The 17,890-nt window shown below is 38.1% G+C and overlaps 1 protein-coding gene and 1 long non-coding RNA gene across 2 annotated transcripts; both read left to right on the forward strand.

The window, feature by feature from the left end:
- The first annotated feature begins 723 nt into the window (after nt 1–723).
- On the forward strand, nt 724–9,665 carry LOC107276958 (uncharacterized). Its single transcript, XM_066305220.1, has 5 exons — nt 724–2,995; nt 3,133–4,231; nt 4,321–5,786; nt 5,882–5,956; nt 8,904–9,665. The coding sequence occupies exons 2-4, from the start codon at nt 3,177–3,179 to the stop codon at nt 5,950–5,952; spliced, it is 2,592 nt and encodes an 863-aa protein (XP_066161317.1). The 5' UTR covers nt 724–2,995; nt 3,133–3,176; the 3' UTR covers nt 5,953–5,956; nt 8,904–9,665.
- Nucleotides 9,666–11,563: 1,898 nt separating this feature from the next.
- LOC112936840 (uncharacterized) lies at nt 11,564–14,593 on the forward strand. Its single transcript, XR_003239245.2, has 5 exons — nt 11,564–11,927; nt 12,509–12,562; nt 13,036–13,926; nt 14,058–14,119; nt 14,198–14,593. It is a non-coding gene; the product is annotated as an uncharacterized lncRNA (long non-coding RNA).
- Nucleotides 14,594–17,890: the final 3,297 nt, after the last annotated feature.

The raw sequence follows: 17,890 nt of genomic DNA on the forward strand, positions 1-17,890 counted from the left end.
TAAGTACATTTGTGGTACAGTGTACACACAGTTTGTTTTTGGTGTTCATCATTACTACTCAAATTTTATCATTTAGATAAAATACTCTCTTTTGAAAATGAGTGAGGTTAATCATTTCATGATACTTAAAAAAATTATAGCTAAAGATACATAGCACCTTGATAATATCGAGAACACCATATTATTGTTTATATTTTGACAAATATATATAATTTAGCGTTTAGTTTGTTTTCCACTCCTATTGTTCATAGTGACATGAGGCAATTTTACTAATTTGAAGAATGCATTTATTTTTCCCAAATTTATATATACTAACTAATCCATTGGAGTACACTTATAGTCACGTCAATCAAGTTTATGGCATATATCTATCAATTATGCCTGACATAGTGAAATTCCTTAAGTATAAGAAAATATGACATGAGTAGTTTATTAGCATGTTACTTCATTGTTCAAAATCATGGCAAAGACAAAAATATGTGACCATAAATCTATTGATGGATTGTAGCAAAATCATTGGCTGGAAATATTGTTGATATTTTTTTTCATATCTATGTATCATGTATGCTGCCTACTTCTTAAATACCAATCAAATAGTTCTGAAAATATCCAAAAAATGCTTTGAGAATCTTAATCTCAAACAAATCCTATATACCTATACAAATCATCCCCACTACTACAATTCTCTGCTTCCTGGTGCTTCCACGTCACCCCTTTTTGTCCCCACCGTTAGATTCGCATCGAGCCCTTCCTCCGCATCGCTCCTCTCCTCTCCCCTCCCGCATCTCGCTGCGGCGCCGGCCCCACGCGCATCCCGCATCGCTCCCCTCCCCTCCCCGCATCGCTCCCCTCCTCTCCTCTCCCGCATCTCGGCTTCGCCGGCCCCACGCGCGCATCGCTCCTCTCCCGCATCTCGCGCCGCCGCCCCTCCACCGCATCCACGCCGCGTCCCGCTTCGCCTCCTCCATCGCGCGCTGCTTCCTCTCCCCATCGCGCGTGTGCCAGACGCGGCCCTCCGCCGACACCCTCGCTTCCTCTCCTGGTCTCCCCCATCACGCGCGCCAGCGTGGGCCCGCTAGCCGGCCACGATCGCGTCTCCTCTCATTCCTAGCGCGAGCCAGCCGCGGGCCCAGCATCGTCGCCGCGTCGCGCTTCCCCCATCCCTCCCCCTGACCCACCCCCCCTCCCCACCCACCCACCCTCCCCCTGACCGTCAGGGCTGTTTCCCTTCCTCGCTTCCACCCAATCTTTCGCTAATTCGTTTCACCTTCCCCATTCCATCTCCCTCGCGTGAAACTGATGGCGCATGCCCTGCCTCCTCCACTTCTACAAATGGAAGGAGCATTCAACTCGACGCTCCTGCACTTTATCTTCTTTTAACCCCCCTCACTCGATGCCACTCTTCTCTGACCTCTATCATCAGATTTATTGCCAAGACATGATAATGGAGTACTTCAAGGACCTTGAGTCCTTACCTCTCTCTCTCCAATGTTCGTCTGCGGCATCACCATGCACCATGGATCCCAATCTTGCCTTTTTCTTCTTGCTCATCGGTGGCCAATGCAAGATCAATGATATTATTTTGTAAAGTACTGCACCATGTAGTCACCAGGCCTGGCCTATGGCATATCTGATCTTAGATGTGGACCAAATGTTTCAGTTATCCGGTAAGAAAGTGGTAAGAAGAACAATATTTTTGGTTGATGATATGATGCGATTTGCTGGTACGTTCTTATGGGTGGTATTTGCTGCTTTTAGCACAATTTTATACTTCTGCATACACAATTGTTTTTCTCCTAATATCTGAAGGTATTTATTTAATTTAAGTGGGCAAATGTCTTTATAGTATGCAGATTTCTGACCAGATTGTACCCAAGGTATGATAGAGATCTAACATTCTTATATTCATGTCCTTGAGACAAATTGTTGCAACGAGTGAATCATTTTCTGCTCTATGGAAATTTGCTCAAATCCTTCTTAATTGTCTCTCTGCTGTGCATATATAGCTCATGTTACTGCCTTGCTTCCAAGATATTGGGTTCAAATGTAAGATAACACTAATAGGTATCTGTTGTTCCAACCATAATCTCGATCTGTTTAACTAATGCAGACTCTGTTTGCTTTTATAATGCTCATTTTATACATCATATGTTTACGGACCATTAATTAGGTTCACATAAGTATGTGTCTCACTAGACGCTACCTTCCATTGAAATATTATTTGTTCATATCTTATCTGACATTTCCATCTTATACCATTTTCCTTTAGTTTGTCACATTTTAAACTTGCTGCTGTAAGTTTGCTAACTAACCATGTGAAACAGGTCAACATTCCTTAGTCTCAATACTTCAATAGTGCAGGTTGCAATTCACTACCTGAAATGCTCATTTCAGCTCAAAGTTTTCTAGGCTATCGTCTGCTACATAAAATCCAACTGATATGTGAGAGTCCTGCTCCTTTAGGTGTGTCACGTTCTGAATTCAGATCAGTAAAGTTTTAGCGTCTCTCAGGGGTGGACCCAGGCCTGGGGCAACCTGGGCCGCGGACCAGGTCGTGGGCCGTGTAGTAATGGACCCCCCACCTAGATATACCTCTGAAATTTTGGCCCAAGGCCCACTAAATCAACCTAACCCTAACTCCCCTCCTCAGTTCCTTAGAAGCGAGAGACAGAGATGGGAGAGCGGCGGCGTGGCGCGACGCCTTCTTGCTCGAGGCTCGCTCCTACGGTCCTACCCAGCACGACAGCACGCCGGCGCCGCCGCCCGCCTGGCACGCCGTCTCCTCGGCTCGCTCGGTCGCTCCCTACCTGCCTCTGCCTTGCTGCCTCCTTACTCCTCAGCCTCAACTCCTCTCCTCATCCGGCTCCCTGGCGGACAGGCGGACAGCACCAGTGCGCCATCACTGGGACCGGCGGTCGGCAACGAGCCGACAACCCCCAAGGGCCAAGGGCCAAGGCGCGGCTTTGTGCTCATGAGCAGAGCAGCAAGTACGGGGGTAAGTTTTCCATCTCTATTTTCTTCTGTTAATTTGTTCTTTACTTCTTTTCTCAAATGCCTAAGTGGCTAAGTGCCTAAAATACTGCAGTGTCTATAGATCTATTGATTCCAATCAATTTATTTAACTTGCAATAGAGATCAGAAGATGAAGAGGCCTAGGACTACATTGAAATCTTTTTATGCCCCAGCAACACCCCAATCCAATTCAGACCCAAATCCCTCCACAAACAGCGGGAACCGGAGGTAGTAATACTCAGCAAGCAGCAGCTGTTGTTGAGGCAGCCATAGGAGAAACTGGAGCTAGAGCTAGTAACATTCAAGTTCAACATGCCCCTAGTACTTGTGAGGCAGCCCCTAGTATTGTTGAGACAGTGGGGAGTAATATTCCACAACCAGAACAAGAACCTCACAATTCAGAGACAGTTGAGCTTAATCCGGCTGACATAGTTGCTGATCCTGGGCTTAGAAAACCAATTGAGCAATTTCATATAGACATTAGAGATGCTGTTAGAAGGGAATACTTGTCAAGAGGTCCATGCCAACCAATTGGTCATAAATATCCACAGAAGTTAATGGGAAATCGACAAAGAAGCTTTCATGACTCGTGGTTCAAAATGCATAATTGGTTGGAGTATAGTATTGCCAAAGATGCAGCATTCTGTTTTTATTGTTATCTTTTCAAGCAACCAAGACCTGATAATTTTGGTGTTGATGCTTTCACAAGTAAGGGCTTTACTAATTGGAAACATGCAACTGGATCTTTTAATGAACATGTTGGTAAAGTAGATAGTTTTCATAATAGAGCTAGAAAACATTGTGAGGATTTCAAAAATCAAAGGCAAAGTGTATCATATAAGATGGATAGTGGATCTAAGAAGTTAGAGCAACAATATTATGGTCGTATAACTATGATATTGGGTGTTGTGAGATTTCTTTTATTGCAAGCACTTGCTTTTCGTGGTCATGATGAATCTCATGGATCTAGCAATAAGGGGAACTTTCTAGAGATGATAGAATGGTACAAGGAGAAGGATAAAGATGCCCAAAAATTACTTGGAAATTCTCCTGGGAATCATCTATTGACTTCACCAAAAATACAAAAGCATTTGTGCAAGGCTTGTGCAAATAAGACAACTAAAGCCATTCTAAAGGATATTGGTGAGAGAAATTTCGCCATTCTTGTTGATGAGTCTCGAGATGCATCTATTAAAGAGCAAATGGCTGTTATTTTGAGGTTAGTTGCTGTCTTTTGCATTTTCCTTGTTCTTATATTTTGAAACTGACCATATTAACAATGGTATTATTCTATGTTATGTCACATAGGTACATCAACAGCAAAGGGCAGGTGATTGAGAGATTTCTTGGGGTTGAACATGTTCCTGATACAACATCAGTTGCACTGAAAATAGCTTTGGATGCCATGATTGTTAGTCATGGTTTATCTATGCATAAAGTGAGAGGGCAAGGATATGATGGCGCATCAAACATGAGAGGTGAATTTCATGGGCTGCAAAGACGGGTATTGGATGAAAACCCCTATGCCTTTTATATTCATTGTTTTGCCCATCAGTTGCAGCTAGTGGTTGTGTCTGTTGCAAAATGTTGTTCTCCTGTCTCAGATTTCTTTAACTATACCCCCATGATTGTTAACACTGTCAATGGTTCTTGTAAGAGACATGATCAGCTGGCCCAAGAACACCATGATAATCTTGTGAGTAGTTTAGAGACTGGGGAGATATTTTCAGGAAGAGGGAAAAACCAAGCAACTAACCTTGCAAGACCTGGGGATACTCGGTGGGGTTCACATCACAAAACCTTGTGTCGTTTGCAGCACATGTGGAAAGCAGTCCTAGAGGTATTAGAAAATATATGTGAGGATAACCCCACTACAAAAACAACTGCTACAGGTTTGCTAAAACAGATGGAGAGCTTTGAATTTGTGCTTATCATGCACCTAATGATTAGACTATTGGGTAAAACTAATGATCTGTCACAATGCTTGCAAAAGAAAGACCAAAATATTATTCGTGCTATAGGATTGATTGGGACCACATTGCAAAAAATTAACCACATAAGGCAGCATGGTTGGCAAGAACTCTTTGAAGAGACAAAGACATTTTGTCTCAAGTATAACATCATTGTGCCAGATATGTCAGATACAACTACTACTAGGGGTCGTTCAAGGGGTCGTGGAGGTCAATTGATAACTTACCAACATCATTTCAATAATGAAATCTTTAATGTGGTACATGACCAGCTTATTGTGGAGTTAAACAATCGGTTTGCTGAGAGATCTACCCAGTTATTGAGATGCATTGCTTGTCTTGATCCTAGGAATTCTTTTGCCAATTTTGATGAAGATAAGTTAATTGAGCTTGCTAGAATGTATGCTGCCGACTTCTCTCCATATGATTGCATAGTCCTAAAGGACCAACTTGAGACATTTATAGCTGATGTGAGAGCAGACCCACATTTCCTAAGTTGCAGTGACCTTGGTAATCTTGCAATGAAGATGGTTCAGAGTGATAGACATACAGTTTTTCCTTTGGTTTATCGGCTCATTGAATTGGCTTTGATTTTGCCGGTGGCAACAGCAACAGTTGAAAGGGCTTTTTCAGCTATGAATATCATCAAAACTGAGTTGCGGAATAAAATGGCTGATGAATGGCTCAATCATCGCGTGGTCTGCTATATTGAGAGAGACATATTTGCAAGCATTGATAATGATAAGATATTAACTCATTTTCAAGAATTGAGAACCAGAAAGATGAAGCTACCTCTCCCTAGTGGTATGTCTTATTCTTGTTCTGAAATTTGTGTACTGTTAACTTTGATTCTCATTTTCTCAATCCATGGATGTAATATGTGATTCTTTTTCCAATAGGATCAAGATCTGGAGCTACAATTGAAGAATTCAATGAGGATGATATAGACTCCGAGGAAGATAACACGTAGCAAGGTATTTGAAAATGTATTTGTACTTCTTTTTCGCACCGCAACTAAATTTGTACCATACATTTTGATCGTGCATTAGTATTAGTAGCAAACTAGCAATGTAGCATCTATTATTGTATCATTGTGTGCGGTGGCAATAAGATTTGGCCCCGGGCTTAGCAAAATCCTGGGTCCGCCACTGACTAATTGTACTCAACTTCGTACTTTTCCATGCAATACTTCATGAGCATGCGATCATGAATTAGAGATTAAAATTGTGCTCCAAGCTGATCTTGAGGAACACGGCTATATCAATGCATGACCCATATTTCAAGGCAACGGAGAAAGAAAGTCTTAGCAGCTACGATTGGTTTTATCCATTAGAGTAGCATTTATGTTTAATTTTAATTGCGCTATCCCATTAATGGATAGAAGTAACGGTATTTTTACCATATTTATATGTGAATTTAGAAATAAGTGAGACATGAAACCCAGGTAGTAGATATTATAGTGTATTAATGATGTATTATGCTTATTTTATTGGTGCATATGCAGTTTCATCTATATTAGCTTTTAAAACATAATTAGTAGTAGTGATCTATATGTTACTTGGTGAAAGTGTTTTTATTTAAATTTGAGAAATGTTCCAATCATTTAAGTAGAAATGGTAACGGTGACTTTTTTCATATTCTTTTTACAAAAACAATTAACAAGATTCCCGCGCATCTGCGCGGGCTTTCTTCCTAGTTAATATAATCCACCACCCCTTTTTGCGTACTAAATTTTGTTTTTCCTTGTTGATGAGTGCATAGTTAGTAGAGACATTTTCGTATGCTTCTCTTCTCCTGTCGAGTTCTTACATAAAATTCGTTTTATGCCCTCGAGTTTGCCATATCCACTGTATGTACCACCGAATTTTTATCTCTTCTACACCTATTCCATTAATTTACCATATATAACCTATAACTTAGACCATCATGTTTTTATCGCCGCAAGTGCTAGCTTCCTACAAACTCCTAATTATATATGAAATTGAAATTTTCACTTATAAAAAATTTTAAGGGACAAAATTGTTTGACTAATTTTGAAGACCAAAATATAAAATTTTCAAATAATTGCAACCAAATTTGCTCAAGTTTCATAGAGAGAGATTATACAAATCACCATTTTTTTCTATTTTCCTCCCTTATAAACCAAAATATATTTTTTATCAACTTGAAGCAAATTTAAAGAGATATCCATCGGAGAGGAAAAAAAAAGAAATTACCCTTTAAATTTGTTCCGAATATAATCAAAATTCAATTTTCTGTTTCTAAATTTGTTATCAATTATTCTTTTTAGCTGGCACTTATGTACAAGTAAAAAGATCTAATGGTCGACTTGGCGTATACAAGGAATTCTCAGTAAGCATAACTGCACATGTGCGTGTATGTATGCATATAAGTCACCATTTGTACATGTGCGTGTATGTATGCATACAAGTCACTATTTGTTTTGGCTTGTAAGCTGAACTACTTTACCATTTTCAATAAACACATTTTGCTGAACTGCTACTGATTTTTAAAAGGCTTTCTTTATAGAAGTTTTTTTTTTCAAAAAACACTAAATCTTTTTTTCAGATTTGTAATACTTAATTAATTAATCATGCATTAATAACCTGCCTTGTTTCACTAGCTGATTAGCTCAGCTCATAACCTCTACCGAACATTGGCTAATAGAATCTGCACATCTCACACCCAAAACCACATCCAACAGCACGGGGCTAAGATAAAACTCTAGTTTTCCTTTGTTCTTTTTTCACGTTCCTGGATTCTGTTGACCATCCTGGATTTTGATGAGATGTAGATTGACTACTTTTGTACTAAACAAGCTATGGAACAGTGCATATTATACAAGCTTAATTTTAAGAGAGATTATATTGTTCTGCAAATCTATTATTTGAAATGATTTTGAAACTGCTATATGTGTACGTGCTCTGTCAACTTTTCATATCGACATATTCTAAGTTGTATTGCAACAACTCACGTATTAACCTAAGTCGTATTTAGAGTCATTTGTTCGTTGTTACGCTTCTAGATCCTACTAGAATTCCCCGCAAAAAAAAAAAAAGATCCTACTAGAATTACTGGCTCCCAGTCTCCCAGAGCTGCATCAGTTTAACATGCTCCAAAAGTCCACCACCGTCAGGCATGGCAACACAACATTTCCATCAGGAAGCCCATCTATGGTGCCCACAGATATGTCAAGTTGCACGTACATGTATTTGACTATCAAGTTATCGATCTAAGCCATAAGCTATTTCTATAAATATTACCTAACACATAACTTTTCAAAACCTTTGCAAACAAGACTATGCATCACAGGAGGAACCACCTTACTTTCATGCATGACCATGGGCGATGGTTGTTTGGTTAAATTAGATAACCCCTATAGAGGATATGGGATGTACCCCATGACACTAACTTATTTCAATCATGTAACCCGTGTTTGCAAGATATACGACAATAAAGAGACGTTCGTGACAAGGTCTTCTAAAGCCAATACAGGGGTTACCCATGACACCTGAAAAGTCCTCCGACCAAGCCATTGGACGGGCATTGGCCAAGCCATGCTAACAGCATCCCAATAAGCCCAATCCCATCACCCAAAGATTCATGATTTTCGGCTCTCGAGGCTTTACTAAGAGCCAAAGGTGTCCCATAATACCTATGGTCGCAAAGGTGTCCCATAATACCTATGGTCGCAAATTAGCTATGCATAGTGCGCTATTTGTAGGTGCATATAAATAGGTTTTTCTTTGCACCACGTGTTGAGTTCTAAACGACTTTACAAGCTCACTTTTCCCAAAGAAAAATTACAAAGGTGTTTCATGTTTTGCTAATACTTATACCCGAAAGGTAGGATATCAAGGCTTTTTATTATGTTATACCAATCACATTTAGTCATTTGTACCTCTCTTTTAATCAATGCAGAATGAAGTGTCAATGCTTATGTTGGAAGCTGATCCCCAAAACGCAACATCCATTTATAATCTTCATAAGGATGCCAAGGACAAATTAAATAAATCATCAATGAAAGATGCTAAGTCACTAACTCAGACATATACAAGCAACACTTCTTTAGTTGCAATACTGATTGCTACAATTACATTTGCTGCTGCATTCACCTTACCTGGAGGGTATAGCAGCGATGCTGGAAACTTGGGATTTCCCATCATGGCAAGAAAATTCGTATTTCAGTCATTCTTGATTGCAGACACATTGGCAATGTGTTCCTCACTTGTTGTCGCCTTCATTTGCATCATAGCAAGGTGGGAGGATCTTCAGTTCTTGCTTCATTATAGGTCCTTCACTAAGAAGCTCATGTGGTTTGCATACATGGCAACTACTGTGGCATTTGCAACTGGTTTATACACCGTATTAGCCCCACGATTGCTATGGCTGGCTATTGGAATTTGTTTGCTATCAGTTTTATTGCCGGCAATAACTAAGGTTATTGGTGAATGGCCAGTCTTGAAGCTCAGATTTCGGTTGGGTAAAACTTATAACTCTGATCTCCTTGATATGGTCTGATTGTCAGACCATACCACTAGTGTGGCATCCTGTTATATTTGTGATGTGTTGTGGATGTAAGGTCCAATGGTCCGAAGACTTAATATTTGTAATTAGGGGCTTGTTGTTGATGACTTTACAACTCAATTATATATGCTACGTACATGTGTATTGAACTTATAATGCTTGCAGACTTCTTTTTTCAACATTGTCTCACTACTTGTGGTGGCTGGTAAACAGGCATGCCCGTGGGCACACCGAGGGAGGTAGGCATGGGTAGATATTGGCATTCCTAGCTAGTTTGACATGTTTGGTGCTGGATATTTTCTGTTCTCTTTAGTTCTCAAAGCAATATGCACATGTAACGTGTTGTGATGCTTAGATGTTGATATTATGTTCCTAATTTTGGGATTATGAGTGAAACATAAACTGCGTTCATCCAAACTAAACCTTGCTTGTACGTACATCAAGTCCATTTTAATGAACTATTGTTTACCTTCCTGTTAGAGAAAATTTCCTGTGTACTCTTGAAACTTCACCCAATCCCTTCTATGCCCCTGAGATTTGCTTATTCCCTTTCATACCTCTAAATTTCAAATTGGATCCCTTCTATACCCCTTCATTAGTTGACCGTTAAATTTCTATCATAAAGTCCATTTTGCCCTTTACTATCAAGAAAATATAAATTTATGAAGTATATTGATGAAGTGTATAAATTTATTGTATGCGACTATTATATGTATGAGTTTATTTTGTGAGATATTATCTAACAAATGTAATATTTTAGTTTTGCCTCGCGAAGAGAAAACAAAAATAATTTTTATCTATGACAACCCTTTGGTATAAAAAAAATATAAATTTATGAAGTATATTGATGGGGTGTGTAAATTTATTGTATGCGACTATTACATTTATGAGTTTATTTTGTGAGATATTTTTAACAAAAGTAATATTTTAGTTTTACCTCGTGAAGGGAAAACAAAAATAATTTTTATCTATGACAAAATTTATTTTAGATAAAACAAAAAAAATTACCATTAAAAACTGTATATATAGCATATTTTGTTATAGTAGTACAAAATTTTTTATAAGATAAATCTTGTTATGCGAGATAAAAATTATTTTTGTTAAGTAATATCTCACAAAATAAACTTATACAATAAATTTATAAACTCCATCAATATAATTCATAAATTTATATTTTTTTATACCAAATGTTAAAATGGACTTTATGATATGAATTTAACGGTCAACTGATGGAAGGGGTATAGAAAAGATCCAAACTGAAATTTAGGGGTATGGAAGGGAATGAGAAAATCTCAGGGGTATAGAAGGGATTGAGCGAACTTTCAGGGGTACACATGGAATTTTCTCTTCTTGTTATTGTTAACGTGTTTGGCTGATAGGAACATATATTTGGTTTTATATAGTTGAAAGGAGGTTTAGTGAAAGACATGATGGAAAATGCAATTACTTCAGCTATAGCAAGCCTCGTAAGAGTTTTAGCAAAGTTTCAAAAGGAAATTTTAGAAGAAAATCTGTTTCGTTAAAATTTCCTAGTCATTAGTTAAATTATCATTAATCAACCTTTTGGAACCACCAAGGCTTAGATACCACCCTATTTCGTCAGTTAATTCGTTAGACCCATTCGAGAAATACTAGCCATGTAGTCGTGCTTTGCACTACTATGATACCCATTTAAGAACTCCCTATATTGACCATTAAACGAAATTTTCTGGTAATTTTTCAATTCCAGTATCTGATATTCAAGCTAATAAATTATGGAGGCTCGTGACTTCATGGGGTAGCTGTAATACCCCGAATTTCGAATTAGTATATTTCGGAGAATATTAGAACAAACGCGCAAAATTTTAACTTTTAAACTGTTATTCGAATAGGCAATCAGGAACCGTGAATGCGTAGAGCTCGCCGAGTAGTGCAAAATAGACTATAAATTTATTGTAATCGGAGTCCGAACGAAATCCAGGTGATCAAATTAATATGGGTCGTTCGATATTGATTAGGCTCTCGGCTCTCTATTTAACCAACGAAAAAAAAAACAAGAAGAAAAGGACACCAGCAGCTAGCCCTAGCCCGTCGTCCTCCCCAACCCTGCCTCTGCACCGCCGCTGCTGGTGACGGCGTCGCCACAGCCGTCGTCGTCCGCCGCCGCCAATCGATTCCCTGCTCGGCTGCCTCTTGCTGAGCTACTGCTGCCAAATTCCTGTTGTTGCTGCTGCCGATCCGATCTTTTAATTGCCGCTGCTGCTAATGCATGGCTTGATGCCTTGATGTGCTGCGATCTGGTCTCTTCATATCGCTGCTGGTGCTGACTGCTTCTGCTGATGACGACTGCTGCTGACTGCTGCTGTTAGGGAGGAGAAGGGCGCAGGAGAGCAGGAGGAAGAAGGAATTTGGGGATTTCGGTGATTTTGCAACTAGCAGGTTTGTTCTCAGATTCTAGTATCCACACTGCAGCGGTACTTTTGGCTACTCTCTAGAAGTATTTGATTCAAATAGAAATTTATTCGATAGTCGTTTGTGCAATTTTCGAGGTTATTGATTATAGGCTGAAACCGTATTTTCAAATCTGATATTAAACCGTCGGGATTCAGGTTAGTTGTTCTAAATAAAGTTTGTAGCCATTGTCGATATCTTTCTAACGCCGCTGGTTTCCCTTGATTCCGATAAATGGTTTAGGAGAAACAACAGAAACAGTACTGCTGACCGGATCCGGAAATCAGGACAGCAATTCGTTTTCCTTAATCTGGGATTTGCAGAGGCATAATCGGAATTTTCGCCCAACATGAAAGTTGTAGACAATTTTGTATAGATGTCCGAAGTTATATTATTTGATAGATTTCGTTAGACGGTTTGTGAGTTACGCATAAAACAGTAAGGGAACAGCTATAGGTTATTTAATATAAATCGGTAAAATTTTTTATATATTCTAGGTTTCGATTTTAGTAAATGTCCCTTGTAACTATCATTAGATATAGTGGTTTATGCGTAGTTTTTCTCCACAGGTGTGGAGGGTTCCAACGTTGGAGGAGTTGAGTTGGATTATCGAAGAAGTTAAGGCAAGTACAAGATGGACTTGTGTGATGGATAAACCGTGTTGCTTTGTTGGTTTCATTTACCCAATTATTATTCGAAGCTTCGTATTATCAATTATGTGGTTTTGGTATTATGCTACATATTCATATTTCACTTCATGTTCAAGTTCACGACGTTATTCATGTTTCATTCTTCCGGAAATTTTTGTTTACATTATTCAAGTACCATGCGTAGTCATGGGAGTGCAATTTGGATCTTTATTCATGATCCTTGAGAAGCGATGATCACGCTTGCTCGGCTTACCGGTAATGCTAAGAGGATATTCACACCTGCCCGGAGAGAACTACTACTTTTTGCCTCTTTCGTTTTAAATTAAAGGAAGTCAAATGTTTCATATTGGTTTTCTTATTGCATTAAACCTGTGTATGTTTTACTAGTTCAATATTGTACTCGCTGAGTATTCTTTACTCACTCTTGTGTTTAATTTGGTTTTTAGGTACCTAATGATATTGATCGGCATGGGACAGGAGTAGCACTCTTGAACTACACATTATTATTGCACACTATTGAAATTTAGTTTTAGACTATGTTTCTGTTTAGCATAAGTTTTGCGTAGAACTTGTAACGGTCATTTAAAGTTCTAGTCTTTATTTTCACGTGGAATTTATGGAGCTAGGATGGTTAGCAATGGTTGGTTAATTCTTTATTGATCTATCTTATAACTACGTGTCGTGGATGTCCGTATTTTTAGGAGAGACTCTGCCGAAATTTCTAATAATTTCGGGAGTTAGTGGTTTTGAATGTTTTTTTAGTGTGGCACTCTAGGTACGTGGCTACCTGGGGCGTTACAGTAGCAATAGGTCATTTCAACCTGCAAATAAAATTTTAAAATGGTCGTACATCACAAATTTGAGTAGATTGTTTTGCAGTATTCTCTGTTCTTAAATTTGCTTAAAATCAAGTTGTCATGGTTAAATAATAGCAATTTGGAGTAGGATTTATAACTTCCCACATCATTTATATATGAGTAAATTTCAAAAAAACCCATGTTTTGAGGCCAATGTAACACATAACCACAGGTTCTATTTATTTTCTCACATAACCCAGTGCAATCAATCCAATTAACACAATACCACAGGTTTAAGTGTGGGAAAGTGCAACAATGGCAAGTGACATGGCAGACCTGCTCCATATCAGCTAGCCCCACCCGCCAGATCAATGCGTGGGCTATTTAGGGCGGGATCACGCGGGAGAACGGAAGCACCCATCCTCTGTTCCCACGCACGCGACGATGCACCCCTCGTCTTCCTCATGCTCACTGCGGCAGTGTTCCACCAAATCGTCCTCTTACAAGTTCAGAGGGGCAGGTCGTCGTGCACAGGCAAAGGCAAGCATCTCCAACTCTGCTTTTCTGCAATTTTAATCAATTTATGTTTGTAGGGTTTCAGTAACTTGGGAATTTGCGATTTTTGTCAATGCAAAATAAAATTGCATGATATTTCAATTATGTTGAGCCAGTGAGAAGGATGGCCTGGGAAGGTTCAGATGCTGGGAGACAATCCATTGGGTGCCCCATATGAGTTGGATTGCTGACTCAATTTCTTTCTCACTAGTTTTTCTTATTTATGTTTCAGTTGGCATTTTTTTTCTTGTTGCAGGATGACGATGAATGTGATTTTGTGGGCAGTGGCTGCAAGAGATCTCAACACAATTGAGATTGAACGACACGCTGTTGACTGTGCAAGAAATCGAAATGAAGCTTAAGTGAATCAATGGTATGAACTGCACAAGGAGAGGATGATAGCTGACGGAGAGAGGAACAAGGACATCACCATGTTGCAGGCTCTGGAGAGTGGAGACGAAAAGGAGCGATCAATTTGAAAGGATGGCGCTATCACTACAGATAAAACAACAAATTTTGTTGGTGTCCAATGTTATGATACTTGTACTGTTGATCGTTCTTGCTTAAGTGACTGCTTGGGAAAAATAGGATGGTCGCTTTGTGAGAATGCACCTGTATGCCAGAGAATGGTATATAAAACCTGAGTTCTTCACATGTTCTTCACATTTTATTAGCCCTAATTTCTTGACAAGACAAACATGATCAAAAAGCTAGATTTAATTCCTCATCAACTATGAAGCAGTGTGTCCTTGCGAATCACCAACCAGCATACTTTGGAGTCGATTCAGATGATCATCTTAAGAAAATGGATGGATGTTAACTGCTAGGAATATTGTTGATTCTATCCATCTCCCTAATCTTGGTAGCCAACGAGTTCTCTTCCTCTACTCTTCCTCCAGCTAGGTCAATAGCACGATCATCACCGGAGGCCATCATGCGAGAGATGGTTGGGGAATGCCGTCGCCGGCCGTGTGTGCGTGGCAACAGGGAACGTGCAGTTCTGTTCTTCCGCATGATCCCGCCCTAAATAGCCCACGCATTGATCTGGCAGGTGGGGCCAGCTGATGTGGAGTAGGTCTGCCATGTCACTTGCCATTGTAACACTTTCCCACACTTAAACCTATGGTACTGTGTTAATTGGATTGAATGCACTGGGTTATATGAGAAAATAAATAGAACATGTAGTTATGTGTTACATTGGCCTCAAAACATGGGGTTTTCTGAAATTCACTCTTTATATATATTTGTTGAAACTACTGTCAGTTTGGAACCCACACCGAAGATTTTTCTTTAAAGGTAACTAGGAAGCAAGCCCGCGCATATGCGCGAGCATTTTATTTAATGTTGCTTGAAAAATATGAGTCATTTTTTCTAAAACATTTGTATTCCGTTATCAACCTTTTTCCCAATAAATCATTTGTGACTATTTTGAATGTTGGTTATGATTTTCTTCTAATTACCCTCGCAACATATAAATTCTAAACTAAAATTACTTAAAACCGTGAAATCTTGAATTATAGGAAAATATTGTGCCACAACAATAGAGTTAACTCCTATGAACTAATATTTTTACAATATGTGTTTTTATTGGAATACTTAGCAAATCTTCGTTTTGGACATCTATACTTTAAGAAATCCACATAGTTCTTTTAGAAGAGTTGTTGAAATTTAACCAAAAATATTTGAAATACAATATTTTGTAAGATTTTCTTTACAAAAATCACATATTCCAATTACATTGTTCCTGCAGAAGTGTTTTTTTCTATTTCTGCAATTTATATCGGCCTTTGGATTCAACAAAATTTGTTTAAGTTTAGCCCAATTTTTATTGAAATTCCAGTTTTCCTTTCCATCTCGTATGGAATATTGGAGATTTATGTTATATCAATCATCCTTGAAATGCTTTTGATCTCTAAAATTTGGGAAGAAAACAAAATTGTGTTGAGTGTACAACTCAGTAGAGGCTAAAGACGTCCTAACCCTACCACCAAAATTGAGCCAAAAATATTATATGAACTGTCTTTTACTTTCTCTGTTCTCTGTTTTGGACAACAATAGTCTCCAATATACATGTTCCATTATTAATTACATCATTTATTTTTTAGCTATATATTTCAAAAACAATAAAAATATAACTGTATAAAAGCATTTTTCATAAAAAAATTATCAATATTATTTTTCCATATAAGCATAATATATTTTTATTAATGAAGATTTTGATATTTTACTGCACGCTTTCTAGGATAACACATATATGAGAACGGAGGTAGTAACATTCTGTTAATATCATTTTTTCCATATCAAACCCTATTTTTTATTTGCTAATGATTTAATATTCCGAGGTTTAGCTGCATCTGTTTGAGAACTGAGGTAGTAATAAATTAAAACCAAACCGGAATCTCCTATCACATATTCATATTCTGAAGTATCGTATGGTATATACAAAAATTTAAGTGATCACTAATGGCACCACATAGCTGTTTCACTACCATAATCCCTTCTTGAAACACACGTGCTTCCTACGACCCATCATGATGCCAAATGTCCATAATTGTATTTTAAATTTGTTGTCTATGAAAAATAGGCTCCTGATAAGGAACACGTTATGATGTAAAAAAAATGAGATCATTCTAAGATTTTTCCCCTCTAATTATTAGAGACTTCACGTATTGTATTAGATGCTATGATCATTTTATGATTGCTTATTTATAAAAGCATGATGATCCATGCGTATAGGTTATAGTTTCCCCCACACATTTAGAGATAAAATAATTATGTTCGTAAAAAACCTATTAGATGTCTAACCGTAAGTGACAAAAATAATTAAGGTTTGGCATTTGATTTCAATGAGATTTTTAAGATTTCCTTTAACTCGGTTGAGGCCTCAAGATGATAGGTGGTTCCAACATGTAATAAATTTTTAGCATTGAAAATAGTCAATATGAATGAATCATAAATTATTAATTTGCTTAAAATATACAATGGTTTAAACCGATCATATATTGGGTATATAATTTATAATCATTTAAACTTTGCTTATTTGTTTATAAAACCCACGAAGAACAATTTGTGTGTGAGACATCAATATGGAACATGCAGAAATTCTTTTACCATAAATAAAAGTGCAGTAAATATTTTTTAACTGCAATAGAAAAAAAAAAGCAGGGAAGAAAAGGCATGCATGCGTACATGCATGCGGGAGCCCATGGAAAGGATTTCGGTTTTTTTTTTGTTAGATCAAAACTTTGTTACCAAATAGGGGTATCTTTTAATTACCGTAGGAAAAAAAAGCTGGAGAATAAAAGCGGCGTCCGTATGTCGCAATGTCGCATGTGTATGTGTGGGGTCTCGGAGGGGATTTCAGAATTTCTTTTGTTTTGGGAATTTGTTTAGATCTAATGGTAGAGATCGATCTGTTTTATCCACAGATACATGCGCTGCAGATGTGGGTCCTCGCCTTCTTTTGTTGCGCCACGTGGCAGCTTAGGAGCAATTATAGAAATTCCACGTGGCGGTTTGAGAGCGTTTGTAGGAAGTTTAATAGACTTTTAGTATATAATTAAAATTAATTAATAGATAGATAGATAGATAGATAGATGTGTAGTTAATGACAAGAACCTAGATTCATGGTTGTTGACTTGTTTCCTCCATCAAGATTTATGTATACACCAGCAGTTCAGCGATCACTTTTATACATCAATTCACTGCAAAGATAATATTTGGGAGATTGTTGGAGAAAATGAACATATATACAACAGCTGAAATTAAGCCAAAGGAACTGAATCACATGTGACAGATATTGTAACTAAGTGATACGTTTGATCACATTTTGAAAAGGCTAACAACATCATAAAACAACAGACCTCATTTTCCACTTGCTCATTCATTCCCTCATTGCAATTCTTCAAGCTATGAGAATTCTGGAAAAAAAATTGAATTTTCACTTATA

Source organism: Oryza sativa, chromosome 11 (genome assembly GCF_034140825.1).
Source record: "Oryza sativa Japonica Group chromosome 11, ASM3414082v1".
NCBI classification, from domain to species: Eukaryota; Viridiplantae; Streptophyta; class Magnoliopsida; order Poales; family Poaceae; genus Oryza; species Oryza sativa.

What these genes read in the sequence shown, in the direction of transcription:
- LOC107276958 (XM_066305220.1), top strand. Translation starts at nt 3,177, where the DNA reads ATGCCCCAGCAACACCCCAATCCAATTCAGACCCAAATCCCTCCACAA. An exon ending in CAAATGGCTGTTATTTTGAG is followed by an intron (nt 4,232 to 4,320) that starts GTTAGTTGCTGT and finishes TATGTCACATAG; the next exon opens with GTACATCAACAGCAAAGGGC. An exon ending in GAAGCTACCTCTCCCTAGTG is followed by an intron (nt 5,787 to 5,881) that starts GTATGTCTTATT and finishes TTTTTCCAATAG; the next exon opens with GATCAAGATCTGGAGCTACA.